Raw genomic sequence first — 27,549 nt, forward strand, 5'->3', positions numbered from 1 at the left:
GCGGTGGAACTGGGAAGACGCGGCTACAGGGCAAGGTCAGCCGGAGCAGGAGACCTCAGCCCCTTTGCCAGGCGCCCCGTGCCAAGCCAGAGCCTCTGGGGCCGCCCTGGGCGCCACTAGGGTTCCTGCGCCCACGCCCTGGGGCTGCTCCGGGCCAAACCCGAGCACGCAGCATCCCGGGACCTCGGCCAGCCGGGGGCCACCGGCAGGTGACAGCGCCCCGGGACCTCGGCCAGCTGGGGGCCACCGGCAGGTGACAGCGCCCCGGGACCCCGCAGCCCGGCCGCCTCCCCGGGCGCACCCGGCATCCGCCGCTCCGGATGCGGACTGACGGACGAGCCAACCAATCACGGGCAAGTATGAGGGGGCGCGGCCACTACTGGGCGGGGCTTCCTGTCGGGGCATAAAAGCTTCCGGCCGGAGCGGGGCGGCGGATGGCGGCGCTGAGGGCCACCTGCGCACGGTCCCTCCGGGTCGGGGCCTGCCGCCCGCGGTCCGCAGCCTGCTGCTCGGCCGCCGCCATGGAGCCCGAGGCGCGCTGGCTGGCCGGGCTGCGCTTCGACAACCGCGCCCTGCGCGAGCTGCCGGTGGAGACGCCGCCGCCCGGGCCCGAGGACGCCGCGTCCACGCCGCGCGCCGTGCCCGGGGCCTGCTTCGCCCGCGTGCGGCCCGCGCCGCTGCTGCGGCCGCGCGTCGTGGCGCTGTCGGAGCCCGCGCTGGCGCTGCTGGGCCTGGGCGCGCCGCCCGCCGAGGCCGAGGCCGAGGCCGCGCGCTTCCTCAGCGGCAACGCGCTGCTGCCGGGCTCCGAGCCCGCCGCGCACTGCTACTGCGGCCACCAGTTCGGCCAGTTCGCCGGGCAGCTGGGCGACGGCGCCGCCATGTACCTGGGCGAGGTGTGCACCGCGGCCGGCGAGCGCTGGGAGCTGCAGCTCAAGGGCGCCGGGCCCACGCCCTTTTCCAGGTGGGCGCTGCGCCGGGGTGGGCGCCGGGCACTGCCTGCGCGCGGCCTGCCCAGCCGCCGGGCGCTGGGGCAGCGGGGATGGGGCGGGGTGCCCATTCGGACGCCCTCCCTGCCTGCCTCCCTGCTCGCTCACTTGCTTTGGAATAAACATTCCACAGGGTAAAGTCTTGAAAGGGGAAAGTCCTGCAATGGACTTGGCAATGGTTTAGCAATGATTTCTTGAAAGTGACCAGAACAGGCAAGTGAACAGTGGACAAGTGAACCAGGGGACAAGAGAGGTTTTTGTGGAAAGAGATGCCAGTGGCAATGAAAGCCACAGCTGGAATACACATCTGTGTGTCTTGCAAGGGATCAAAATGAAGAATCCAGAGGAGACTGGTGGAACAATGAGCAGTCCAACGATCAAAGGGGGACAGGATGGCAGTGGGCATTTCTACGGGAGGTGTGGGAGACCACGCTGCGGCCACGCTGGCAGTGACCACCCACGGGTAGTGTCACGGTGAGGGCAGGGTGACCGTGCACACAGGGAGTGTCACGGTGAGGATAAAGTGACCGTGCACACGGGGAGTGTCACGATGAGGATAAAGTGACCGTGCACACGGGGAGTGTCACGGTGAGGGCAGGGTGACTGTCCTGTTTGTGCTGCTTGGCCCTTTCCACTGCCGTTGAGCTCCTAGGTGAGGGAGATGGTTTGCTGGAGATCCACAGTGCAGGGCCACGGGGTCCCACCACACTGGCTATGGTCGCTGTCCCAACTCTCCATGGGTACTGGTCACGCTGGCTGTAGGTGGCAGCTCCTCTGGCTGTGGGTGCTGGTCTCACTGGCTGTGGGTGCTGTCCTGGTCCCCCCTGTGGCGACCTCAAGTCCTTGGGCTGCCCTCTAGCTTCAGGAGCAGGAAGCCAGCCGGTACTCCTACAGGCCATGCCATGGGCTCCTGGCCGTGAGGTGGGCTCCCAGGCTATGTCATGGGCTCCTGGGCTGTGCCATGGGCTCCTGGCTTCAAGAGCAGTAGCTGTTGCTACATGCATGCTGGGCTCAGCCCGACTGGCCGTGGCAACACTGTCACCCGTGTCCCTGCAGACAGGCTGACGGGCGCAAGGTGCTGCGATCAAGCATCCGTGAGTTCCTGTGCAGCGAGGCTATGTTCCACCTGGGCATCCCCACCACGCGGGCTGGGTCCTGCGTCACGTCTGAGTCCACTGTGGAGCGTGACATGTTCTACGACGGGAACCCCAAGCACGAGGCCTGTGCTGTCATCCTGCGTGTGGCCCCCACATTCATGAGGTAATGCCTGCCAGGCTGTGCCCAGAACCACACCTGCCCTGGCCTTGGGGACATGCCTTTCGCCTGGGAGGGGCCCTGCAGGCTGTGGAGCAGGGCAGTTCAGGGAGAGGGCCTTGGTTTTCTGGGTCGAGTCCTGTCTCGTGTGTTGAGCTGGGCCAACCCTGCAGGCAGCTCAGGGGAGGCACATGGGGCTGTCCTGCGGGGCCCAGCATGAACACATATGAAGTCGACAGGGAAATGACTTCAGGCCGTGTCCACACAAGCCCAGCGTGCTGGCTGAGGCCCCTGGGTTGGAACCCCTGTGGCGGGCTCCTGGCCTTCCTGCCCCATGCCCGGCTCCTCTCCAGGCCTGCTGACCTGAGCCAGGCTTGCAGGACGTGGCTGTGCCATGCTGTGCCACCCCCATAGGGCTCCAGGACTGCACAGGACCCTGGCCTTGCCCAGCCTCTGGGAGGGACTCAGGGCTGAGGGGCTCTGCTGACTGCCGGGCTGCGTCACGTCTGACGTGGCACACACATGGCTCTCCCCCCAGGTTCGGGTCCTTTGAGATTTTTAAGTGCGCAGACGAGCTCACGGGGCGTGCGGGCCCCAGTGTGGGGAGAAATGACCTCCGGGTGCAGATGCTCAACTACGTGATTGGCTCGTTTTACCCCGAGGTGCAGGCTGCCCACACCGACCCCGTGCACAGGAACGCGGCTTTCTTCCGGGAGGTGGGTGAGCCGGGCAGTACCGGCCCCCTGCCATGCTCCCGCCAGATTCTTGCCTCGCACAGCCCCAGAGCCGGCAGCTGCCATGCCTACTGTCCAGCCTGGCAGTGGGTTAGCCTTGCAGGGCCCAATGGCACTCTCATGGTTGGGGGGGGACCAGAGCCCCAGAACTGGCAGCTGCCATGCCTACCGTCCAGCCTGGCAGTGGGTTAGCCTTGCGGGACCCAGTGGGACCTTCACGGAGGAGGGCTGAGACGGGAACCTTCCTCCTGCTTATAGCACAACTGGGGGCCCAGACAGCCCACCTGTGCCCCTAGCCTGGACCAGGGGGCCGTGGTTAACATTGATGTGGGTGAGGGGGAGCAGCCAGGGTCCCTACGGATGCATCTACCATGGGCTCAACAGGCTGATGTATGGGGCTGTGTTATGATCTACGTCTCTGCCCTGTTGGGCCAGGCTCCTGGCTCTGGCCAGACAGCCCACCCATATTCCCAGCCACGGGGGACACAGCATTTGCTCCATTTCCCTGCCCCAGTCAGCAGGGCCAGGAGGGCTGTGCTACCTGTCCTTGGGGCACTGTGGCCATGCTGGGGCAAGGCAGACCCAGGCAGGTACCTAGTGTCTAGGGGTGCTGGCTGGTGGCCCCACATGGCTGTACCATTGCCAATCTATGGGCTCACGCACGGGGACCCTGGACACAGTGACCTGGTGTCAGCAGTGTGGCCACCTGTTGCTCCCCTTGAAGGCCCCTCGCTGCCCAAAATGTCAGGAATATCATCTCCAGATTTCTCTGGTTTCTGTGGGAGAATCTGTGAGCTTACGGAACAAAGGTGCAAGTGGACCTGGGCCTCAGGGACCAGCTGTCCTCTGTCCTGCAGGACACCCTGGAGCCGCCTCCTAGAGGCCTCAGCAGGAGGGCAGCTGGCTGCCGGGAGGGAGGGGGCTGTGCAGCCTGGGGGCAACGGCAGCTGTCCTGATGCAGGTGACCAGGCGCACGGCCCGGCTAGTGGCCGAGTGGCAGTGTGTCGGCTTCTGCCATGGCGTGCTCAACACGGATAACATGAGCATTGTGGGGCTGACCATCGACTATGGGCCCTTTGGCTTCCTGGACAGGTGAGTGGGGGCGGGAGCAAAGTAAAGTGCCCTGCCCCCTGGGGCATGGGGCTGCCTGCATGCCTTGGGCCCCTGGCCTCTCCTGGCCACCCCCCACCCGTGTGTCTCTCTCAGGGTGAAGGACCCTGCACTTAGGCCCTGGGAGGCGGTGGGGAATGGCCCAGGTGGGCAAGGATCCGAGCCTCCCCAAGGCACTGTCATGTGGGTCTCACCCACTGCCAGGCATGGGGCGTGGCAGGAAGCAGGGCCACCTGGGCTCCGTGGGTAGGTGGGCAGGGCCACCAAGCAGCTGTCCGGTGTTCAGCACTGCTGTTTCCTGGTGACAGGTACGACCCCGAACATGTGTGCAACGCCTCTGATACGGCCGGGTACTACGCCTACAGCAGGCAGCCCGAGGTATGCAAGTGGAACCTACAGAAGCTGGCCGAGGCACTTGAGCCCGAGTTGCCCCGCGAGCTGGGGCAGGCCGTCCTGGCCGAGGAGTTCGACACCGAGTTCCAGAAGCATTACCTGTACAAGATGCGCAGGAAGCTGGGGCTCGTGGGGGCTGAGCGGGAGGAGGACACAGCCCTGGTGGCCACGCTCCTGGAAACCATGCACCTGACTGGTGAGTGGGGTGGGCTGCGGCAGCCTGGGTCCCTGGTGGGGACCTTGGTCCACAGTAGCTATTGAACCCTGGGATATAGGACCATGTTGGGCTCCCCCACAGCCCAGCCCAGCTGTGTGGAAGGGCCCCAAGCGAGTCCCTTCTTAGTCTCCCTGCAAGGCACAGGTGTGTCTGGCTCCAAGTGGGCACTGCTGGCTCACTCAGGGGACCACAGTGTTGGACACCTGGCCTGCTGGGCTCAGCCCCGCCCTGACAGCTGGCAGACACCTATGCTGTCAGCTGCTGTTTTATGGGTGCCCACCTGGCCAGGGCTCACCTGTGTATATCAGCAGGAGGCTCAAGCAGAAGTGTGGGGACTGGAACACAGGCTCTCCAATTTAGGCCAGCCCAGGCACTGAACCAAGCACCACGCTCCCCCAAAGCTTGGTGCCATGTTCCAGCTGGGCACAAGGGCAGGCAGCTGCTGCTCACAGGCCCCAGGGCCCATGCTATCCTGACCATGGGTAGATCCGGCTGGGGTCTTGGGCTGTGGTGGCCATTGAGGGGGAGGGGAAGTCAGCTGAAGATCTGCACGTCCATTCTGCTGGCTGCTGTTCTGTTACTGACCATGGCCCGACAAGGTCTCTACCCTAACCACATGAGCAGAGGCCTGGCCTGCCTGTTTGCTCTGTGCTTGGAAGTGAGGAGACAGAGGGAGGGACAGGCCTTCCATCTGCTGGCTCACCTCCAGATGGCCACAGAGGCCGAGACTGGGCCATGTGCTTCCTCTGGGTCTCCCATGTGGATACAGGGGCCCAAGGGCACGGGCCATGCTGCACTGCCTCTACAGAGGCAGTATTAACAGAAGTAAAATGGTTGGACTTGAACCAACACCCTGTGGGATGCTTGTGCCACAATGTAGCCCCTTGCCATAGCTTTGCTTTATTTTTAACAGAACTTCCATCTGCTGGGTCATTACCCAGGTGATCCGACAGCTACGCGGGAGCCAAGAGCCTCCCTGGATCTCCCTCCTGGGCACGGGGAACCAGTACTTGGGATGTTCAGTTTGCCCAGGCGCATTAGCAGGGAACTGGGACTCAGACTGGGACAGAGCTGCGCCCTAGCAGCAGTCCCAGCTACATGGAGTCCTGGCAGGCCTCCGGGGGGGACAACAGCCGGTGTGTCTTGTGTCCCAGGGGCCGACTTCACCAACACCTTCCGGGAGCTGAGCTCCTGCCCCGTAGAGCCAGAGTCGCCGCGCCTGCCCGCATTCCTGGCCACGCTGACCGCACAGTGCGCCTCGCTGGAGGAACTGAAGCTGGCGTGCCGACCTCGCATGGACCCCCGGTGGGTGGGCTGGCACCTGGGCAGGTCCCAAGTGGGCGCTCCAGTGACTGAGCAAGGGTCCAGCGCTGTGAGGTGGAGAGCTTACCCTTGGGGTCTGGCCAGGCCGTGGGGGGCCTCCAAGCCAGTGCCAACTATTAGCTGACCCGCAGGCATCTCTCAGTGATGCTGACGTTGGCGCAGTCGAACCCCCAGCTGGTGGCACTGCTTGGTGGCCAGGCCAGTGTCACACGTGAGCTGGAGCGCATGGAGCAGCGGGCCCGGCTGGAGCAGCTAAGTCCAGCAGACCTGCAGGCCAGCAACAGCCGCCGCTGGGCCGACTGGCTGCATGTGTACAGGTGCGTCCTGGCGGGGGCGGGGGGCGTTTCAGGTGGTGGGGTGCACCACAGGAGTCCTTAACCACCCCTGGGGATGCAATTCCAGAGCCCGGCTGCAGCAGGACGCTGCAGGTGCAGGTGACACTGCCACCTGGCAGGCCGAGCGCCTGCGCACGATGCAGTGCAGCAACCCCCGCTACGTGCTGCGGAACTACATGGCGCAAAACGCCATCGAGGCTGCTGAGAAGGGCGACTTCTCCGAGGCAAGCACCCACCCCTGCCCCATGGGACTGGGGAGGGAGTGGGGTGCCCGGACACCCCTCACCCGCCCTCTCCTACAGGTGCGGCGTCTGCTGAAGCTGCTGGAGGCCCCCTACGGTGAGGGTGAAGCAGAGGAGTCAGCAGGCTCGGAGCACCGTGACAGTGCCAAGCCTCCGCTGTGGGCGGCCGAGCTGTGCGTGTCGTGTTCCTCATAGTGCCCTCCCCTGCCTGGCGCTGCTGTGCCCAGCCCCGAGTAAACCCGCAGCTCCAAGGCTGCCGTGCATGTGGTCACTGGGGTCCCTGGGGTCCCCCACCTCCGCCGTGGGCTTTAGGCGTCCTGGTAGTAGTTGTTGAAGTTGATGCGCAGCAGAAAGTCCTCCAGATGTGGCTGGTAGCCGCGGTTCACCAGCTTGGTCACCACTGGGGGAGGGAAGGCACTCAGACCTGCCCGCCCCGCCCCGCCCCGCCCCGCGCGCCGGAGGGGCCTCACCTTTGAAGAGAAAGTGGGAATAGTACTTGAAGGCGTGGTAGGACTGCTGCATGAGGGCAAAGTTGGGGTGCTCAGAGCCGCGGGGGCCGCCGGCCGGGCCCCAGGGCTGGGAGATGAGCTGGCTGCGGAACTTGCGCACGAGGCTGAAGACGCTGTGGATGATGTTCATCACCGGGGCAGCCTTCTCGGTCAGCAGACCCCTGCCGGGCACAGCAGTCAGCGCAGGTGCTGCCAGGGCCAGGGGCCAGCCCGGGCACCGCGCCTCACCTGAAGACAGCCTTGTGCAGGTACTCGGCGTGGGCCCGCTGGATCTCCTCCAGGTCGCCCACGGTGGCCAGCCTGGTCCTGAACTCGCACCAGGTCACGTGCAGGATCTGGTTGGCAATGTAGCCCTGGGTGACCTTCACGAAGTGCTGCATCTCATGCTTGAACAGCTGCAGCTGGCGGAACTGCACCGAGTGCGCCGTGTGGCTCACCAGGGCTGCGGGAGGGCAGAGGGTGAGCCCCGGGCCAGCGCAGGCCAGGGGACAGGCCCGAGGGACAGGCCCAGGCGGCCTCACCCGTGCGCTTGAGGTGGAAGCAGATGTCCTTGAGCGTCCACATCATGAGCTTCAGCTGCAGCAGGAAGGAGAAGATGGCGCCGTACCTGCTCAGGCAGCTGTCGGTGATGACGATGTTGAGGGGCCAGTCCACCTGCCGGGGAAGCCCAACTCAGCGCATCCAGGCACGGCCCCGCCCTCGCCGGGCACCCCAGGGCACTGCTGACCTTGTATCTGAGCTCCAGGCAGCTTAGCACGTCAGGGGCGTTCGGGGCGAATGCCTCGGGCAGGTGCTTGAGGGCAAAGGAGAGGTTGGCAGCGAGCGGCGAGTCCCCGTGCAGGCTGCACTGCAGGGCCTTGCTGAGCACGGTGTGGAGGAAGAGCGGGCTGAGCAGTTCTCCAGGACTCTGTCCGGCCCCTAGCTGAGACGGGGGAGGACATGCGTCCAGAGCGGCCCCCCCACAGCCACCTCTCCCCACAAGCCTGCCCACATGGCCATGCGTCACCTTCTCAAACAGCAGGTCACTGAGGGACTGGGCGAACTCGCCGTCCTCCATCAGCAGGAAATGCCGCAACGCCTCAAAATGAGCCTCGAGCTGCAGCTCCACAAAGAAGTAGTCAACCACGGCCTTGTTCACCAGGGAGATGCTGCGGGTGGAGGCAAGGACCACTCACTAGGCTCTGTCCACCAGGGAGATGCTGGGGGCGGGCTCAGGGCCAGGGGTGTATGTGGGGGACAAAGGGCCATGGCGGGGTGGTGGGAGGACCACTCACTGGGCGGCCAGTGGGGCCGAGAGGGAGCGGTTCATGAGCACGGGCAGTGTCAGGAGCTCGCTCAGCTGCACGGCGGCCTCATCTGTGGCTGACTGCACCTGGGGGTCCACCGGGAAGGCAAAGGCACGCGGACGCAGCTGACGGATCAAGTGCGCGGCAGGCGCCTCTGCTGTGGGGACAGGACAGCCACTGGCACCTTGGGAGACCATGGCCCGGCCCGCTCCCAACCCCCGCCAGCCAGGCCACTCACACATGGCCTCGTAGTTGTCAGGGTAGTGCTCTGGGTGGTACTGGCTGGCCAGGCCTGCCAGGTAGGCCTGCTCCCAGTCGCGACGCCGGACCTCTGCCTCTGCTTCTGCCTCCGCCAGGCCCGGGCTGCTCTGGGAAGCTGAGCTTTCCTGAGAAAGATAACCACAAAACACTGCATCCCAGGCCAGCTCCCTGCACCCGCCTCCCTCCCACGCAGGGTGGCCCAGCCTGACCTGTGAGTTCATGGGCAGAGGTGTGGAGGTTTCCTCAGTGCCCCCTCTCCTGGGACCTACACGAGCAAAAAGGACAGGAGAGCTACGAAGGGCAGGAAGGCCAGCACCACCTCCCCCGCCCCCTCCTGGGCCCTGCTCTCACCCTGACCTGGCGCCGCCTCGAGGTCACCATCTTGGGGGGCATCCAGCCCAGCTGTGGCACAACTGCCCTCCCCACTGCCTAGATCCAAGGGGCAGACAGCGGGCAGTGCCCCCTCACAGGAATGCAGCTCACCATCCAGGCTGAGGTCTGACTGCAACGCAGGGGTGCTGGGACTAGGTGTGCTGGCCTTGGTTTCTGGGGAGGGCCCCCCCAGCATCAGGTGCAACTGAGGGGGCTGCCCGTGAGCGCTCCATAGAAGCCGGGCAGGGGCCACGTCCGACACATCCTCCCCCAGTCTAATGCTGGCATCAGACACGTGCCCGTGGACGTTCCACCGAGGCTGGGAGGAGGCCACGTCCGACACATTCTCCCCCAGTCTAATGCTGGCATCAGACACGTGCCCGTGGACGTTCCACCGAGGCTGGGAGGGGGCCACGTCCGACACATTCTCCCCCAGTCTAATGCTGGCATCAGACACGTGCCCATGGACATTCCACCGAGGCCGGGCGGGGGCCACATCCGACACATTCTCCCCCAGTCTAATGCTGGCGTCAGACACGTGCCCGTGGACGTTCCACCGAGGCCGGGCAGGGGCCACGTCCGACACGTTCTCCCCAACCCTGATGCTGGCGTCAGACACGTGCCCGTGGACGTTCCACCGAGGCCGGGCAGGGGCCACGTCCGACACGTTCTCCCCAACCCTGATGCTGGCGTCAGACACGTGCCCGTGGACGTTCCACCGAGGCCGGGTGGGGGTCACGTCCAACACATTCTCCCCAACCCTGATGCTGGCGTCGGATCTTGTGGGGCAGGTTTGTATTCTGGCCGGGGCAGGGGTCTCCCCAGAGACTGGGGGCGGCATGGTGGAGCTGATGGTCTGCAGAGCTTCTTCCAGCAGAGGTGCCATGACGGTCTGGGAAGGCTGCTGCCCCTCAGAGCTGGAGGGCAGGAAGTCTCCCAGACTGAGGCCGGCCGAGGTTTCAGCCCCTACTTCCGGGGCCTGGATGGGGAACAGCAATGGCACACACTGGCCCAGACTGCGGCCGGCCGAGGAGGGTCCAGAGTCGCAGTCGGGGGTTGCTGGGTACTCACAGCCTGTCAATGTGACCTAAAACAGGTGCAGCATGCCAGCCTTGTCCTCCTAGCCAGGCCTGTCTTGAGGCTCAGCTACGTCCAAGAACAAGGGCCCTCCCAGCACCAGGTGACATGGCGGACCAGGTGCACCAGCCCAGCTCAGACCACCCAGGCCGTCCTAGGTCCCTTACCTGGGAGTGCAGTGGGTCCACCCCAAGTGGCGCCGGAGACGTGCATGTCCCAGACACCGTGTCCAGCAATGCCTGAGGTGAAATCCATTGGGGGAGGCAGCACTGCAAGCCCATCTTGCCACCCGCCGCCCACAGAGGACCAGGAGCCGGGGACACATCCGTGTTCAGACAGCTCGCTGCCCACATCAGCACAGCGGCTACCCACTGGCTTCTCCCAGACACCCAGCCCCGTTTCACCCCGGGGCTTCCAAGGGGCCAGCAGCCACCAGCAGCCATCACCCACATCCACGCTACCTGGATGTGTCTCTCGTCTTCCAGGAGGAAGCGAAGCCGCGCCTCCGCCAGCTGCTGCCTCTGGATTCGCCACAGCGCCTTCTGCTCACGGCGTGCAGCCTCGGCAGAGAGCCGGCCGTAACGGTCCTCCAGCGCCTGCCTGGAGCCACGGCACAAGATGCCTATCCCAACAGTCCCCTCACCTGGTACCTCAGCATGGCTGGGACCCAGGGATCCCTGGCCCAGGCCCAGCCCTATGTTCTCCTGCCAGCAGCTGGGCCAGACCACCACAGCAGACTAGGGGTGCTGGACAGGCAGGCACAAAGCCAAGACACATGACTACCAGGGCAAGCGTCTCCAGGGAACAAGGCCGCCCGCTCTGAGCAGGGTGAGATGCAGAGACAGCCACAAAGCCACAGCACCAGGGTGCCAGCTGCTTCCTTCACTCAGCAGCAGGTGCTACAGGCCCCCAAGCCTGGTCATTCCCAAAGCAGAGAGAAAACGGCCAGGTACAGTCTTTCCAGGCACCACAAACAAGACCTGGGGCTGGGCAGAAGTGACCAGCTCTCCTAGTTTGCAGGACAAGCTGGTGACATCATCAACACCCACCTCCCTGCTGGGGCAATCGAGAGCTAAATGGGCAAGTACAGCCACTACCTGCCACACTCGCCATCTTGTGGGCACCACCAGTTTCAGTCCCAGCTGCTCTACTTCCCCCCCCAGCTCCCTGCTTGTGGCCTGGGAAAGCAGCAGAGGATGGCCCAAGGCCTTGGGCCCTTGCATTCATGTGGGAGACCCGGAAGCTCCCAGCTTCTGATCAGCCCAGTTCTGGCTGTTGTGGCCATTTGGGGAGTGAACCAGCAGGGGATGGAATCTAACTCTGACTTTCAAACACATAAATAGATCTTTTTTAAAAACTACTATATTGACAAAAACCTCCGAAGTAGCCACTCAGCGCTGCTCCTGCCCACCTGGCCTTCCTCTCCCGCTCCTCCTCCAGGGCCCGCAGCCGCTTCTCCCTGTCGCGGAGCTCACGGGCGTAGCTGAAGTCATCGTCCAGCTCCTCCTGTCGGGCCGCCAGGCGCCTCTGCACAGCACACAGCCGCTGGGACCCCCACCTCCCGCTCCCTCAAACCCCAGGGCCTGGGACCCCTACCTCCTGCTCCTTCTCAAATTGCTCTTTCAGCCTCTGGAACTGCTCTCGCTTCTGGGCATCTAAGGCCTTCTGCTCCGACAGCTGCCGATCTGCACCAGGAGGGCAAGGGTTAGGGTTGTGTGGGGCCCTGTGGGGCTCCGCAGCGCCAGGGACCACAGGGGCACAGCCAGGGCCAGGCTCACCGCTCAGCTCGCTCAGCACCCGGGAAGCGGCTTCCCGCGCATGGACAATCAGTTCTTGCCTCGCAATTTCCATGCGTAATTCCTAAAGGAGGCAATTGTAGGCAACGTTCCTATGTGTCTCCCTTCGCATGGAGGGCTGGGTCTGGGGCACCTCCACTGCCCAGCGCTGCCCACTGCTGCCCACTGCCCACTACAGCCCAGCGCTGTCCACTGCTGCCCACTACAGCCCCGCGCTGCCCACTGCTGCCCACTACAGCCCACCACAGCCCAACGCTGCCCACTGCTGCCCACCACAGCCCAATGCTGCCCACTGCTGCCCACCACAGCCCAGAGCTGTCCACTATTGCCCACCACAGCCCAGCAAATTCAGGTTGTACTGACACTCAAGCTGGGGACACAAGGCAGACACCTAAACCACAAGGTGCCATGACAGGCTGATTCCATTGTCACCTGCCCTATACAAGCACAAGAAGTCTCCCTGTGGCCCACCAGGTGCCAACCCCAGCAGGGGCCTCCTGGCACTGCCCCAGACAGCACTACACAGGGGCACCCAGAGGCCTCTTGGCCTGGCCCTTCCAGGAGGAAATGCTGCCCAGGGCACTGACAAGGCCAGTGAGCCTGAGACCCCCATCCACCACCCACTGGGTCGCCAGGAAGGAGGGGTATACCTTCTCCTCCTTGCTGATGGAACTGTGGCGGGCCACCCTCTCCATGCGCCCCACATACACGGCACAGTCCTTCTCAATCTCCTTCAGCTCCTCCAGGGAGAAGATGACTGAGATCCGTGGCACTGGGATGCTGGACCAGCACAGGTAGTGCTGGGGAGGGGAGTGTGGTGAGCACAGCTGGGGAGGGGAGCAGTGGTGTGCCATGCAGGTACACAGAAGGCAGACTCTCAGGGGGCCCAAGCTTAGGGGGTCACCGCCACCACCCAACCAAGGCTGCCCCAGGCCTCACCCGTGGGCAGCAGAGTCTCAGCAGGTTGACCGTCTTCCCACACACATACACGTCGTGGGCGATGTGCCTCAGGAACACGGGCACACACTCCTCCACCTCCCTCGAGAGGAGCACGTAGCCGTGGGTCCAGTACAACTTGTCTGCAGGTAAGTCGGAACACCAGATGCTGGTGGAGCAATGGCCGAGCCCAGGCCCTCGGGCCCCCGGGTGCAGAGCCCAGACCCACGGGTGCGGAGCCCCGCCCTGCAGCTGTACCCACCTCTGAATCCAAGGTAATCCTGGTTCACCTGGATCATGAACTCCCCATAGAAGTCCCTGAAGACTCCGCTGTACACCCAGTCATGAATGAAGCTGCAGGGCCAGCAGATGAGGGCAGGGGTGGCAGGAAGGTCCTTGCCTGGCTGCCTGGACTCAGCCACCACTGCGTGCAGGACTCGCTGTGGTCCGCCCCCCCCCCCACCGCGTGCAGGACTCGCTATGGTCCGCCCCCCCCACACCGCGTGCAGGACTCGCTGTGGTCTCCCCCCCCACACCGCGTGCAGGACTCGCTATGGTCCGCCTCCCCCCACACCGCGTGCAGGACTCGCTGTGGTCTCCCCCCCCACACCGCGTGCAGGACTCGCTGTGGTCTCCCCCCGCCACACCGCATGCAGGACTCGCTGTGGTCTCCCCCCACACCGCGTGCAGGACTCGCTGTGGTCTCCCCCCCACACACCGCGTGCAGGACTCGCTGTGGTCTCCCCCCCCCACACCGCGTGCAGGACTCGCTGTGGTCTCCCCCCCCCACACCGCGTGCAGGACTCGCTGTGGTCCCCCCCCACACCGCATGCAGGACTTGTTGTGGTCTCCCCCCAAACCGCGTGCAGGACTCGCTGTGGTCTCCTCCCCCCACACCACGTGCAGGACTTGTTGTGGTCCCCCCCACGCACCGTGTGTAGGGCTCGCAGCTGGTCTTGAGCAGGGACAGCAGCACGGGGTAGTGCTCGTTGCTGCAGTTGTCCAGGGCCTCCTGGTACAGGTAAGACAGCAGCTTCACACCCTGTGTGGGCAGAGGCGGCTGGCTCAGGCCTCAGGGTTACAGGGTTGGGTGGCCACCCACTACCCCAGGCTGACCACGCCACCGCACTCATCGCCACATGACTCACAGTTGGGAACGCAGCCCTGGGCCCTCCTCCGTTGGTCCCTGGCACTGCAGTGCCCACACCACAGAGCTCAGCCAGGTACCTGTACCAGGCGGCACAAATAGCATCTTCACAACGACCTGCCCAGTCCTGTGCACATCCCCTCATGCTGTCCAGCAGGCCACCTGACCTGATGCCTCGTCACAACTCCTCGGCCAGGTCACACTGACAAGGCCTTATGAGCAACCCGTGGCCCTCTCCTGGGATGTGGCCCACATGCACGCTCCCCCAGCTCCTAGCTTCCCCCGCCCCGGTGCCCGGCAGTTCTTCCCTTCCCCGCTGCCTGGACGCCTGCTGAGGCCCAAGCGGCTGCACGCTGCCTGGGTGGAGCCTGGGCCCAATTCGGCAGCAGCCCCGTGGGGCTTCTGGGCACAGCCAGCTACCCCTTGCCCAGCAGCAGAACTGCCTCCAGCCCTGAACTCACCTGAGCTGCCGGCCCAGCTTCTTGAAGAGAAAGCCGATGGTGAGCAGGCTGAGGGTGGGTGGCGTGGAGAGGGCGCAGGCCCGGTAGTACTGCAGGTACCGTCGGAGGCCGCTGCTGAAGGCCTGCGGGGGCAAAGGCACTCCGATGGGCAACCGCAGCCCCTACACGCAGCAGCGGGCCCAGATGCCAGGCAGAGCTTGCCCTGACACCGTCCTCACGCGCATGAGCCCAGGAGCTCGATGCAGGCGCTCTGACGGGACATGAGCGTCCAAGCACGGAGCAGTGCACGGGCTGCAAGTCCTTGGAGATGGAGACAGCAGGACAGCTCCACCCACCTCCAGGAGCTGCTGTGGGGCTGCTGGTCAACCTGTCAGACTGGCCAGGACCACGAGCCCTCCCTGCTCATTGCACGAGCCTGGCCACTCACGGGCCCCGCCATGGCCTGCAGCCCTGGGGTCCCTCTCAGGACACCTCACTGCAGCAGCTCCTCATCGACGACACCACTGCACCACTGCCAAACGACATTCTGCCACCTAACCCTTCCTGCCTTGGAATACCTGCCCAGCCCCCAGGCGGAAGTGCCCAGGAGCCCAGCCCTTCACAGCAGCAGAGCTGCCTTGCTGCTCACACACCCTCACACCTGTCCCCTCACACTTCCCCTCTGACCTGTCCCCTCAAAACTGTCTTCTCACGCCTGTCCTCTCACACCTGTCCCCTCACACTTCCCCTCACACCTGTCCCCTCACACTTCCCCTCACGCCTGTGCTCTCACACCTGTCCCCTCACACTCCCCCTCACGCCTGTGCTCTCACACCTGTCCCCTCACGCCTGTGCTCTCACCCCTGTCCCCTCACACTTCCCCTCACACCTGTCCCCTCACACTCCCTCTCACGCCAGTCCTCACATCTGTCCTCACACTTCCCCTCACATCTGTCCCCTCACCCCTGTCCCCTCACACCTGTCCTCTCACACCTGTCCCCTCACACTTCCCCTCACGCCTGTCCCCTCACACTTCCCCTCACACCTGTCCTCTCACGCCTGTCCCCTCACATCTGTCCTCACACTTCCCCTCACCCCTGTCCCCTCACACTTCCCCTCACACCTGTCCTCTCACATCTGTCCCCTCACATCTGTCCTCACACACCGGTCCTCACACACTTCCCCTCACATCTGTCCTCAATCAGCTACACCTGTCCCCTTCTATGGGCCTCCTCAGCACCTAGGAAGGTGCAGTTGTTGCAAAGACACACTCCCCAGGCACGCTGGTGCAGACACCCACATGCAGAGCTCAACTCATCAAGCAAGATGGCTCACTTGCTGTCTTGCTCTGTTCACTGCACAGCTCCTTGGCTTGCCCCAGGCCCCACATTTGTGCCTGCAGCTGTCTCCTGCCAAACCAGGGTTCCATTCAGTGGGGGATAGGCTAAAATCCCCCTGACTCGATCAAACCCCAGAACTGTGTAGCCTGTGTCACCTGACACAAGGAGGGGCGGGGTGGGGTACTCTCCTGCATAGAAGCTGACACACGGGAAGGGAGGGGTGCACTCGCGGGTGTGAGTTCACACAGCGGAGGGGAGGGGTGCACTCGCGGGTGTGAGCTCACACAGCGGAGGGGAGGGGTGCATTCGCGGGTGTGAGCTCACACAGCGGAGGGGAGGGGTGCACTCACGGGTGTGAGCTCACACAGGGGAGGGGAGGGGCGGGGAGGGGTGCACTCGCGGGTGTGAGCTCACACAGCGGAGGGGAGGGGTGCACTCGCGGGTGTGAGCTCACACAGGGGAGGGGAGGGGCGGGGAGGGGTGCACTCGCGGGTGTGAGCTCACACAGGGGAGGGGAGGGGCGGGGAGGGGTGCACTCGTGGGTGTGAGCTCACACAGGGGAGGGGAAGGGTGCACTCGCGGGTGTGAGCTCACACAGGGGAGGGGAGGGGCGGGGAGGGGTGCACTCGCGGGTGTGAGCTCACACAGCGGAGGGGAGGGGTGCACTCGCGGGTGTGAGCTCACACAGCGGAGGGGAGGGGCGGGGAGGGGTGCACTCGCGGGTGTGAGTTCACACAGCGGAGGGGAGGGGTGCACTCACGGGTGTGAGCTCACACAGCGGAGGGGAGGGGTGCACTCGCGGGTGTGAGCTCACACAGGGGAGGGGAGGGGCGGGGAGGGGTGCACTCGTGGGTTTCAGCTGGCTCAGAGGAGGAGAGGGCCCAAAGCACCCTAGCAGCCGGGGCCTACCTGGAATACGAGGCCCTTGCTGTACAAGGAGTCGGAGACGGGCTGCAGCGAGAAGTGGCTCAGGCGCATGTAGTAAGTTCCGTACTCGGCCACCTCTGAGAGGAGGCTGCTGACGCTCTCAGGGGACGCTCCCGACACGTGGATGCCACGCTTCACCACAAAGGCCTGTGTGAGCTGCGGGGCAGGCAACAGCGGACACACAGTGTGGGCGTCCTTACACACAGCAAGCCCCTGTCCCGAGACGCCCAAAGTCCCTAAAACAAACATCCAGGTGTCCGATCTGTGTGACAGGCAGAGCTTCAGCAAGAGACAGAATCTTCCACCTGCTGGTTCACTCCTCAAAGGTACCAGGCTGGCGCCGGGCCAAAGCCCCGAGTCGGGAGCTGCTTCTGGGTCTCCCATGTGGATGCAGGGGCAGCCGGGAGCTGGACTGCAAGTGGGGCAGCCAGGACTGGAATGAGCCCTCCCACAGAGGACACTGACGCAGCGAGCAGAGCGCACGTGCTGCGTCCCGACAGCCCCTCTGTGGCCAGCCCCGTGTGGCAGAAGGGCTGCGGTGTGCCGAGCTGAGCTTGCGGCTGCCGGGCCCGTGCCACCAGGCAGCTGTGACGGCAAGCCCACCTCCGGCTCCACGTGTAGCCCAGCTTCTCGCTACGTGCCTGGAGGCATAGCCTGTCCAGAGAAAACACTCAAAACACTGGACACTCAAACAGACCATCTACTCCACGTAAGGACCAACACTGAAAAGCAGCAACAGCACTCAGACGAAGCGGTGGAGTGCAGAGCCCCTGGAGAGCGCAGGGCTCCAGCCACACCTGGCGCAGGGCAGGCCACCACCGGCAGGTGCGTCTCACCTGGCACAGGGAGAAGGTGGCGGACACGACGCCAATCAGGATGTTGAGCACGTCCTTCACCAGCTCCGGCTCCTCCACCTGCACAGGGGCTGGCGCGTGCGGCAGACCCCCGCCGAGCACCTGCAGCGCCCCCTGGCGGAGCCGGCAGAACCTGTCAAAGGCGTCCCTTCCTGCCTCCGCGAGGTAGGGCTCCTCTCGGTGGCCAGGGGGGCTGCCAGGGAAACAGCACAACATTCGTCTAAGGCCAGCGCCGGGACAGGGAGCAGTCCAGCCCAGGTGGTGGCCCAGAAGCCCCTGCCGTCCTTGAGCTGACCACTCTGCGTGCTATGCACACAACACAGTTACTCAGCTTCAGAAAGAAGGAACAAGAAACCAGCTGTTTCGCTGATCCAGTTACTGCACCTGGGGACAAGCACAGTACGGCCCAAATGCTTGTCCCTGCCCACAGAGGACCTGCTCAGTCCCAGCTGCTGAGGCCACAGGATGTCCCCGCCCCCATCTCTGCTGTCAGTGTAACTCTGCCTTTCCAATGAATGACGCTTTTTAGTATATCACGAGGAGTGGATCTGGTGCCACAGTGCAGTGGGTTGGGGGAAAAGGAGAGGGACATGGGGAGGGAGACAAGGGGAAAAGGACCACAGGGAGGACTCGGGGAGGACTCGGGGAGGACACACAGGGGACCACAGGGAGGACTCGGGGAGGACACATGGGACCACAGGGAGGACTCGGGGAGGACTCAGGGAGGACACACAGGGAACCACAGGGAGGACTCGGGGAGGACACAGGGAGGACACAGAGGAGACCACAGCACAGGACTTGAGCTGGCCGGGGATCAGCCCCTCCTCCTCCGACCCGGAAGCCCTGTTTAAGAGCCCCCCATTCCCAGTGATTACAGCTCAGCCTTGGACGAGCAAACAGGCTCCGTAGGGTCACGCTCCAGGCAGCCAGAGCTTTTACCCCAGCACCTGTTTGCACCATGACACAGAGCAGACCTCAGAGCCGCAGTCTCGGCACTGCACCCTACCTCTACCTGGGTTGTCTACGTGTACAGGAGGCCCCAGTTCACAGGCCAGGGCAGGTCAGCCGGCAAGGCTCGGGTCTACAGGCACCCAGGACAGGACAAGGCAGGTCAGCCAGTAAGTGCCGGAGCTGTGTGCACCCAGGGCACGTCAGGGCTGGGCAGCCGGTGAGACCGGGGGCTGTGGGCACCCAGGAAGGAGGACAGCATGGCAGTGGCTCTGAGGCTGGGCCTAGAAGGGCACTAGGCATGTGTAAAGCCTGAGACGGCGGGAGGAGGGACCCAGTCCACAGGTTAGACCCTGGGGCACCCTTAGTGCAGAAGTACATGATGAAGCAACAGCCAGAAACCCCTCAGGGCCCGTGCGCAGGTCCCAGGCACGACTCCATCCCCAACAGAGGCAGCACCCATGGCCACAGAATGGAAAAGCAGATGTCCACTCGTGCCCACAGGGCAATGTTGGGGGCAGGCCGACTCAGACATGGGCAGGGCGAGGGGAGCAGCATGGGGTCTCAGGGGCAACATCAGTTTGCCTTGGAGCGTGGGAAAGGGTTGATGTGCCAAGTTGGGCAGGCTTTAAACAAACAGGCTTAAAGATGTGCCGACGAACTTATGCCACAGCCTCAGGCTGAGCCACCTGCAGGGTCAGGGTCCTGGGACCAGGGTTACAAGCTGAATGGACAGCAGAGGACACTGGGAGACTGTGCGGGTAGGGGACATGGCTGTGCTGACCACATCAGGCCCTGCACAGCACCCTCAGTGGCCTCGTCACCTCTCCCAGGACCCGTTTCTCCTGCCCATCCCGCTCCTCACAACAGCCAACCCGAGCAGCTGAGCCCAGGCGACAGTGCCCAGGGCTGTTCATGCTGCCTCCACCCTATGTGCCCTGCGCAGACAAGCCAGCCGACCACCCTTCTGAGACACCCCACCCCACAGCTCTGGAACAATACCGTGGACCAGCCAAGCAGCTGCCCCTCAGGCCCCGGGCACTCATGCTCGCTCCTCAGGGGCCCTGGCCTCCATGTGCGCTCTCTGGATGGGCCGTGCACCCCTAGCCCCTGGAAGCCACAAAACCTTCATTCCTGCCTGTATCTCTCCCAGCTGCTGACGGGATGCCCTCCTCTCAACACCCTAAGCACAGCACTGCAGGCCCGGGCTGGGGGTGCTCAGCCAATGCTCTCAGCAGACAGCTACAGCAGCAGGCACTAAAGCAGGGTGACGAGAGCTGTCACCTGCTGGCAATCGTAGCTTGACTTTGACCCAAACAGCTAAACCTAGAAAAACCCAACAAGGAAAGCTCTACCAGCAAGCATGGGCAAGAGAAGGAACAGACTCACAGAGCCAGCTGTTCAACCGTGAGGGGCAGCAGAGCGGACTGCAACGCCAGCAACCCCGTGCCAGGGAGTAGGCCAGCCCTGGGGCAATGCCACACACAGGAAGCTGACCCAGCTAGGGCAGTGGCCAGCACGAGCCACAGGATGCTTCAGAGGACCCTAGGGAGCCCCAAGGTCCCATGGACTGGGCAAGAAGAGGTGCCTCTGTGATCGCACGCTCAGACACTCAGAGCTCACAGGGGCAACGGCCTCCCGGTCCAGGCTGCTTACCCAGTGACCATACCACCCACTCCCGCAGGTGCCAAGGGGCACCTCATGCGGGCAGTGCAAAGCAGCCCTGCCACCCTGGGTCCTCCCCTCCACATCTCAGACCCCCAGAAGGCAGCAGCCCCTGTACCCTGCCCAGAGTTCACAGGCCCACTCACCACCCAATCAGCTCCCAGCACCTCCGCCGGCTGGGCTCGTAGGTGAGCGCAGCTTCCCACAGGTCCACGTCCGGGCTCACGCTGGGCTCAGACTGGGAATCCGGAGTCAGGTTGGATGCCGACTGGAAGCCTTCATCCTCCCACGGGTCCAGGCTTGGCGGAACCTGGGAAGAGCCGAGCCTCACTCCCGTCCTTCCTGGTCTCCTCGCTTGCCAGCACAGTCCACGCTACACTCAAGTACTCAGACAGAACCAGCCACCAAGACCACCCATCCCAAGGCACTCTCCTTCGCCCTCCCTTTGTTCAGCCTGGCTGTTTTCTGTTCCCTTTTGGCTTTGTCCAGGTTTAACCCCCAGGAAAACCACCCCTGGAGACTCTGAGTTCCACCCAGGACAGCAATGAACAAAGGCCTGCATGTCCTGGCTTTAGTAAGGAGAGCTTTGGCACCCCGGCTTTTTGGGATCTGAAAGTCTGCATGTTCTCAGACAGAGGGTGTCAGCCTGCAAGAGTGGGTGATGGCGGCAGTAGAGTTTAATAAAATCGCTGCTCCTTAAGCACCTTCTCACGGTTCAGTCAGTCCTGACACCCTCATGCATGAGGCGGCTTCTGGGCCCCCGTGTGGCTGCTGCAGCTGGACTCGCCTTGGAAAATGGCCACCCATGAAAAGGTGAAGAACAGCCCGGGACAGGTGTCCACTCAGTGACAGGACACTAAGTCCACAACGATTTACTCAGCAGTGGAGGGGCGTCCCACACCACAGCCCTGCAGCACTGCATACACAGCGTGAGCGAGTGCATCGCACACTTGAAACATGGCTTCAGCAACTGAGGAGCGGAAACGACTGTTTTATTTCATTCAAATTCACACAGCAGGAGCCTGTGCAGGGGCGCCAGTGTCCAACACGCGTCCTTACAGCTCCCTGCTAATGCCGAGAACGGCCTAGTCCTTGGGGCCCTGCAGCCACGAGGCAGACCTGGGAGAAGCTCCTGGATTCCAACATCGGACCGGCTTGGTCCTGGCCATGTGGGGACTGACAAGCAGATGCGAGATCTCTTGGGCTCTCTCTTTCAAGTAAAATAAAGTAAATTTCCAAAAAGATTTCTTTTTTTTTTAAACCTATTCATTTCTTCTTTTTTTTTAAGATTTATTCATTCTTATTACAAAGTCAGATACACAGAAAAGAGGAGACAGAGAGGAGATCTTCCGTCCAATGATTCACTCCCCGAGTGGGCGCAACGGCGGTGCTGCGCCGAGCCGGGAACCAGGAACCTCCTCCGCGTCTCCCACACAGGTGCAGGGTCCCAAGGGTCTGGGCCGTGCTCGACTGCTTTCCCAGGCCACAAGCAGGGAGCTGGATGGGAAGCGGAGCTGCTGGGATCAGAACCAGCGCCCATATGGGATGCTGGCTCATTCAAGGCGAGGACTTTAGCCGCTAGGCCACGCCGCTGGGCCCGCCAAAGAGATTTCAAACAGCAGCAGCGACAGAAAGCAAAAGAAATGACTGGCCAACGTGGCCAGTTAGGGAAAAGAAAACCACCAGGTGCCTGGCGGGGACAGCAGGTGCCGTGGACAGCAGGGCGCTCACACCAGCCAGAGCCCTCTTCAGCATTAAGTAGTGACCAGGCCGGAGCCGTCCTACCTTACCGTAACAGGCCGAGGGCCTCGCGGGTAGACGGGAAAGCAGACGAGCACAGCCTACCTTAATGGCCAGTCCAGACAGGTCCGCGCTGTCCGGCACGGGGGGCAGGTCCAGGCGGACGTCCATGTCGCTCGTGCGGCTGTGCACGAGCGCGCCGAAGAGAGAGGCGCGCGTGTCCCTGTGCAATCGGTCCCCAGCCGCGTCCCCGAAGGCGCCAGGCCCCGCGGTGCGCAGGCCGGTGCCCGGGGCGGCCTCCACGGTCCGCAGCATCTCCTGCACCATGCTGCGGCACACACGCTCCTCGCCGGCCAGCAGCGCCCAGGCGTCCCTCTCGGCCGCGCTCAGGGCGCAGCAGGCGTAGCCGGCGTGCGGCAGGCGGCGGCCCGCGGGCTCGCCGAGCGCCCAGCCGCCCCGCGCCGCGGGCAGCGCCGGCGGGGGGCCGCTGCCGGCCAGGCGCACCAGCAGGTCCAGCGCGCCCTGGCCCTCGGCCTCCGGCCCCAGCCGCGCCAGCAGCTCCTCCAGGCGGTCGGCGCGCGCGCCCAGGCCGCCCACGCGCAGCTCGAACGACAACATGAGCACCCTGTTCCTCACGGGCAGCGCGGCGGGCGCGGGCGGCGGGCGCGCCTCGTCGCGGAAGAGGCCGGCGAGCAGCGCGCTGTAGGCCGCCCGCTTGAGCCTCCGCTTGGCCCGCGCGCGGCTCACCCCGCTCCGGGCGGGCGGCAGGGCGGCCTCGCACAGCTCGTCCAGCAGCTGCGTGATGCTCGCCATGTCCGGCCCGCGCGCCCGCCGCGCCCGCCGCGCCCGCCGATCGCGTCACAGCCGCCGGCGCGCAGGGCCGCGTCACCCGGGCGCGCCTCCCGCTCTGCCCGTGGGCGTGGCGCCCGCGGACCCCGGGGCGCAAGCAGAGGCGGAGGCGGACTCTGTTTTCAGCGAGCTTTACTGAGTGGGCGCGGCCCGCCGGACACCCGCAGCATCTCCCACCGGGGCTCCAGCTGCCGTCGCAGGTGCGTCAGCGCCCGGCTCTCCTCCGGAGAGGCCCTGCAGAACGCGCCCAGGCTGGGCAGCGCGGCGCCGTGCAGCGCGAGGGCCAGGGCCGTGGGCAGCGGCGGAGGTGGACAGGGACCTGCGCGCCGCCCGCCTGCCTCCCCGCCCACGGCAGGTCTCACCTCCTCCACCAGGGCCAACACTCGGCCCCCTGCTGGGCCCTGCAACGCTGCTGCCAGAAGAGCGGCCCGGGGCTCCTGCAGGCCATGGCCGGGCCCCAGAGCCAGCAGCACCAGGTCAGGTCGACAGCTGTAGGCCAGGGGCAGCACCAGGCCCAGGAGACAGCTCAGGAACCCACCGGTCGTCTGTGGGGCAGCAGCCAGCCTTAAGCCCTGGTCCAGAGGATGCCTCCACTGGAACCGCCCCGCCGCCCCGCCTCGGGGCTGCCAGGAGTGAGTGAGCGAGGAGCCCGCCGCCTGCCCCACCATAGGGCTTGGCCACTCACCCCTGGCAGTGGCACGCAGACGTGGAACGGGGATGGGGCAGCCGCTGCCTGGTCCTTGATGCTGAGCCACAGAGTCCTCCTTCAGGGACAAAGCACTGTGTCAGTCCAGGGCCTGAGCAGCGGGCCTGCAATGCTCAAGGCCTGACTGGCACTGCCCCAGCTGCTCCAATCCTTCCTCTGCATCTTGTCCTCCGTTCTCCCTTCCCCGGGGCGGGCGGTGGGGTTCAGCTGGTACACATGACCTGACAAGCATGGCGCATGCACAAGCCAGCTTCTTACCCATCGTCAGCGAGTTCCAGCGGCCGATCCAGCTGCCCCAGGGCCAGGCACAGCAGTCTAGAGGGAGACGCAACCTTAGACCAGGAAGGACCGTCCTTCCCAGAGGGCTCCTTCCTGGCCAGCTAGGGCCCTGCCCTTGGGGTTGAGATGGGGAACGCACCTCTGGCTTCCATGGGACAGAGCTCGCTGAATGACCACATCCAGGGCGGCCGCTACAGCTGGGCCAGGGATGAGTGTTAGGCCATTGTTTACCTGGGAACGAAGGCTGGCTGAGGAGCCCAGGCCAGGGCGTAGCCACACTCCTCCCTCTCCGTGGACCCTCGTCACGCGGCGGTGGGTGACCCTAACCCTGCCTCTCTGGGGCCCATTCGCCCCGCTGCCAAAAGTTCCCTGCTGTGTCCCTGAGTCCTCTTAGAGCCAGGGGACACTTACGATCCCCAGGCTGACCTAGGCAGGGACCCTGGTCCACACCAACACACACACCCTCATGTGTCTTCAGCACCCAGCCATCTAGACAGGCCAGGGCGACAGCACCACCAGGCAGTTGGCTCTACCTGCCCATCCAGGATCCCGTCCAAGAGGTGCAGGAGTTTGCCGAGCACAGTGCAGGCCTCGTCCTGGGCCAGGGACTCATGTGGCCTGCAGTGGTCATCAAGCAACACCTGTTAGCCACACCTGGCTCTCCCACGCCCCCCCCCCCCGGCCACAGGCCTGCCTGCCCACCTGGCCCAGGCTTCTGTCTCTTCTCTCGGCACTGACCCCACCTGATGGAGCACTCCCGGGGGCAGGAACAGGGCAGCATCTGGCACAGTCAGGGCCACAGCTGTCCGGATGGGGGGTGGGGGGCAGGGCTGCAGCTCGTCTAGGAGAGGGCTTGGGGTAGCTGCTGCCGGCTCGCACACAGGACTGCCAGGTGGTGGAGCGGAGGGCCTTGCTTCTGGAGGTGAGTAGGGGTCACAGGCATAGCGTGGTAGCCCAGCTGAGGCCTGCACATCCACACCTTCGGACTGCAGGCTCATCCAGTGGGGAGCCTGGGCTGCTCGGACACGCTGGATGGACTCCAGGGCGCTGTGAGGGAGAAGCAGCAGTGAGACCCATCTCCACCCCCGTGCAGCCCCCCAGCACCTCATACCCCTCGCACCTGTGACACGGCACCATAGGCCCCGACAGAGGGGGGATGGGGTCGCCTAGCAGCGCCCGCACTGTCATGCACACTGAGTGTGCCAGGGAGTCCAGGTGGTAGCCGCCCTTGGGGGTGGGATTGGGGCAGAGTCACTGGCAGGGGTCTTCCCAGGAAGACCCTGCTGAGGCCCTGCCCACCATCCTCACCTCCAACACGGCGCAGACCCGGCCTCCAGCCAGCACCTGCAGCAGCCGTGTGAGGTGGGCAAAGCACTCCGGGGTGGCCAGCATCTCCCCCTGGAACCAATAGCACATGTGACCCCTGGGCCCCAGGACCCCAGCCCCTCCCAACACAGCCAGGCCCTCACCTCAGGGTCCCCAACAGCTGAGTCAAATCCCGCGGAGACCAGCACAAGCTCAGGGTCAAACTGCAGGCCGAGTCAGGTGGGGAGGGGTGAGGCAGAGGCTGGACAGCACCCCCCAGACATCCACCCCCCACAGACCCCCAGCCGCGGGGTAGGCACCTCAAAGGCCAGTGGCAGCAGTACGTGCAAGAAGGCAGCCATGTAGTCAGCGTTCCCCATCCCTACCTGCAGACAGACGTCAGGGCGGCCCCCGCTCCGGGAGATGTGGACAGGTACAGGGCACAGCCCCGCCCAGGGCAGCCCCCACCCCGGGAGATGTGGACGGGTACAGGGCACAGCCCCGCCCAGGGCAGCCCCCACCCCGGGAGATGTGGACGGGTATGGGGCAGCACCTGGTTCCAGGGCAGGTTCACCGTGAAACCGCTGCCTGGCCCCCGCCCGACCACATCCGCATCCGACTCTCGCAGGCAAGGCCAGAAGCGTCCGTGCTCATAGCGGTGCCAGGAGAAGTACAGGACGCTGCAGGCAAGTGGCCAGAGTCAGGGGTCAGCAGCGAGGACAGCTCCATGGCTCCTGCCGAGCACGAGATGGGTCTCGCACTGGACTTGTGGCCGGCCAGGGCTTACCCAGGGTCATCCTCGAAGGTGTACTGAATGCCCTGTCCATGGTGGATATCCCAGTCCACAATCAGGATCCTGGGGACAGACGGCCAGGGTGATGGGGACACTGCCCAACCCCACAGCCACGGGCCCCCACTCAGCTGGGCCACACCTGTCCTATCCCCTTGCCCCCACACCCCAGCCAGGCCCACACTGTGTGCCCCTTGCCCTCATGCTCAGTCCAGCCGGCACACACCTGTCCAGCCCATGCCTCTGCCTGGCATGCTGGGCCGCCAGGGCCACGTTGTTGAACACACAGAACCCATTGGCTGCCGCCCTCTGGCTGTGATGCCCAGGAGGCCTGCAGGGCGGAGAGGAGCCCAAGGCATAATCAGGGTCGTGACCACAGGACATGGCAATGGAGGGGAAAGGGGCGGCCCTCACCTCACCAGGGCCAGTCCATTGCGTGCTGTCCCCGTCAGCACGGCGTCCACCAGCTGCAGCGCAGCCCCTGCGGCCAGCCGGGCACAGTGGAAGGTCTCCTGAGGGGGCAGGCATGCAGCTCAGCCCCCTGCTGCCCAGGACGCCCCATGGACACCAGGCTGCGGGGCCCCAGGCCATATGCAGCATCTGGCCGCGGGGACACTGGCTGGGTGGTCACATTGGGGGTGCAGAGAAGGCACCCACCGGGTGGAAATAGACAGCATCGAACTTCCCAGACAACACCTTCAGCTCGCCTTCAGTCAGGCCTTGGGTCGCCCGCACCAGGGCCACGTACTCGGCGCTGCAACAGGCAGGAGGCATCACCTGCTGAGGTGGGCAGGGGCATGGACACACCCGCCCCTCGCACCTGACAGCAAAGCAGCAGGTTGAGAGGAAAGTAGGACAAGGCGCCCCCGCAGACCCCGGTCCCAGGCAGGGTCTGACCTGTGCACCAGGCTCAGCTCCTCTTCTGACGCCTCGCGAGCGGACACGCGCAGACACCTGCCCTCCAGGCCGGCCCGCTGCAGGCCGCTCAGTGCAGCGCACAGGCGCTCAGGACACTCAATCTCGCACTCTGGGCTGGGGCAGACAGGCGGCTCAGCGTGCAGCCCGCGCCCCGCCGCCCCCGCCCGGGCCGCACTTACTCGTCCCACAGCAGCCGTGCGGCCGTCATGTCCTCGTGGTGCACGATCGCAGTGCTCATGGCCGGCGGAGGCCGCAGGGCGAGCTGGGAGCGGCGGGTGGGTGCAGGTGCAGGCAGGGGCCGGGTGGCTGCCGCAGAGCGACCAAGCCGCTGGAGGACGTCGCCACTCCACGCGCACTCCGGCACAGAGGAACAGGATCCCGGTGACTCCGCTTCCGCACTCGGCCCGGACTCCGCCCCCTTCCCGGCCCCACCCTCCGGGCAAACCCAATCACCCAGGCAGCTTGGACTGTGCAAGCGCGGGATGGAGGCAGGGACAGGGAAAGTGTGAAGTCCACGAGGGTGGAGGGTGAATTAAGTCCGGGTGCACACCACGGGGTCCTCAGGCCTTGGCCAAAAGTCGGGGTACACCTCAACGGGATTTCTGGGCACCCCTAGAGGTTCCTGGAGCCATCTGGCGAGCTATGGTCTTGCAGCTGTGGACTGCTGCGATGTGGACAGTGGACCAAGGGTGGAAGGCCAGATGCCCACAAGGGTGGCCTTGGCCCCAACTGGAGGGCTACCTGCCCATGCTCAGAGGGCACAGGAGGCTTGAGGGTTGGAGGAACGCCAGTGTAACCCTCACCACCGTC

At 64.7% G+C, this 27,549-nt stretch overlaps 3 protein-coding genes across 9 annotated transcripts; 1 reads left to right on the plus strand and 2 right to left on the minus strand.

Moving 5' to 3' along the window:
* Positions 1 to 434: 434 nt before the first annotated feature.
* SELENOO (selenoprotein O) lies at positions 435 to 6,842 on the plus strand. The gene is made up of 9 exons (XM_040988417.1): positions 435 to 961; positions 2,043 to 2,246; positions 2,779 to 2,956; positions 3,936 to 4,066; positions 4,393 to 4,673; positions 5,849 to 5,999; positions 6,149 to 6,334; positions 6,420 to 6,576; positions 6,655 to 6,842. Exons 1-9 carry the CDS (start codon positions 435 to 437, stop codon positions 6,787 to 6,789), a joined length of 1,950 nt encoding a protein of 649 aa, XP_040844351.1. The 3' UTR covers positions 6,790 to 6,842.
* TUBGCP6 (tubulin gamma complex associated protein 6) lies at positions 6,242 to 22,754 on the minus strand. Its single transcript, XM_040987624.1, has 26 exons — positions 21,998 to 22,754; positions 20,299 to 20,462; positions 17,522 to 17,732; positions 16,668 to 16,841; positions 14,440 to 14,561; positions 13,980 to 14,058; positions 13,764 to 13,873; positions 13,094 to 13,185; positions 12,835 to 12,974; positions 12,546 to 12,695; positions 11,878 to 11,959; positions 11,696 to 11,784; positions 11,511 to 11,626; positions 10,561 to 10,699; positions 10,267 to 10,338; positions 9,002 to 10,109; positions 8,860 to 8,915; positions 8,628 to 8,775; positions 8,378 to 8,546; positions 8,110 to 8,251; positions 7,831 to 8,025; positions 7,625 to 7,757; positions 7,332 to 7,545; positions 7,065 to 7,264; positions 6,893 to 6,994; positions 6,242 to 6,345 (listed from the first exon to the last, which is right to left on the minus strand). The coding sequence occupies exons 1-25, from the start codon at positions 22,703 to 22,705 to the stop codon at positions 6,903 to 6,905; spliced, it is 4,905 nt and encodes a 1,634-aa protein (XP_040843558.1). The 5' UTR covers positions 22,706 to 22,754; the 3' UTR covers positions 6,242 to 6,345; positions 6,893 to 6,902.
* A 70-nt stretch (positions 22,755 to 22,824) lies between these two features.
* HDAC10 (histone deacetylase 10) lies at positions 22,825 to 27,063 on the minus strand. Of its 7 annotated transcripts, none has more exons than XM_040987639.1 (17): positions 26,919 to 27,063; positions 26,719 to 26,853; positions 26,479 to 26,575; positions 26,236 to 26,330; positions 26,048 to 26,152; positions 25,819 to 25,887; positions 25,585 to 25,711; positions 25,352 to 25,417; positions 25,196 to 25,255; positions 25,035 to 25,124; positions 24,847 to 24,953; positions 24,429 to 24,773; positions 24,260 to 24,344; positions 23,866 to 23,957; positions 23,706 to 23,762; positions 23,427 to 23,505; positions 22,825 to 23,286 (listed from the first exon to the last, which is right to left on the minus strand). In XM_040987639.1, exons 1-17 carry the CDS (start codon positions 26,975 to 26,977, stop codon positions 22,864 to 22,866), a joined length of 2,091 nt encoding a protein of 696 aa, XP_040843573.1. In that variant the 5' UTR covers positions 26,978 to 27,063; the 3' UTR covers positions 22,825 to 22,863. The 7 variants fall into 7 exon arrangements, with proteins under 7 accessions (XP_040843573.1, XP_040843582.1, XP_040843567.1 ...); XM_040987648.1 differs by having other exon boundaries at positions 24,465 to 24,773; positions 26,236 to 26,333; XM_040987633.1 differs by having other exon boundaries at positions 26,236 to 26,333.
* Between the last annotated feature and the right edge of the window lie 486 nt (positions 27,064 to 27,549).

Source organism: Ochotona curzoniae, unplaced genomic scaffold (assembly GCF_017591425.1).
Source record: "Ochotona curzoniae isolate NIBS_2020 unplaced genomic scaffold, NIBS_Ocur_1.0 contig_1014, whole genome shotgun sequence".
NCBI classification, from domain to species: Eukaryota; Metazoa; Chordata; class Mammalia; order Lagomorpha; family Ochotonidae; genus Ochotona; species Ochotona curzoniae.

What these genes read in the sequence shown, in the direction of transcription:
- TUBGCP6 (XM_040987624.1), bottom strand. Translation starts at nt 22,705, where the DNA reads ATGGCGAGCATCACGCAGCTGCTGGACGAGCTGTGCGAGGCCGCCCTG. An exon ending in GCAAGGGCCTCGTATTCCAG is followed by an intron (nt 14,562 to 16,667) that starts GTAGGCCCCGGC and finishes TTGCCCCCGCAG; the next exon opens with GCCTTCAGCAGCGGCCTCCG. An exon ending in CCAGGGCTGCGTTCCCAACT is followed by an intron (nt 13,874 to 13,979) that starts GTGAGTCATGTG and finishes CTGCCCACACAG; the next exon opens with GGTGTGAAGCTGCTGTCTTA.
- HDAC10 (XM_040987633.1), bottom strand. Translation starts at nt 26,977, where the DNA reads ATGAGCACTGCGATCGTGCACCACGAGGACATGACGGCCGCACGGCTG. An exon ending in ATGCTGTCTATTTCCACCCG is followed by an intron (nt 26,334 to 26,478) that starts GTGGGTGCCTTC and finishes CTGCCCCCTCAG; the next exon opens with GAGACCTTCCACTGTGCCCG. An exon ending in CAGCTGTTGGGGACCCTGAG is followed by an intron (nt 25,125 to 25,195) that starts GTGAGGGCCTGG and finishes TATTGGTTCCAG; the next exon opens with GGGGAGATGCTGGCCACCCC.
- SELENOO (XM_040988417.1), top strand. Translation starts at nt 435, where the DNA reads ATGGCGGCGCTGAGGGCCACCTGCGCACGGTCCCTCCGGGTCGGGGCC. An exon ending in CCCTTTGGCTTCCTGGACAG is followed by an intron (nt 4,067 to 4,392) that starts GTGAGTGGGGGC and finishes TCCTGGTGACAG; the next exon opens with GTACGACCCCGAACATGTGT. An exon ending in GACTGGCTGCATGTGTACAG is followed by an intron (nt 6,335 to 6,419) that starts GTGCGTCCTGGC and finishes ATGCAATTCCAG; the next exon opens with AGCCCGGCTGCAGCAGGACG.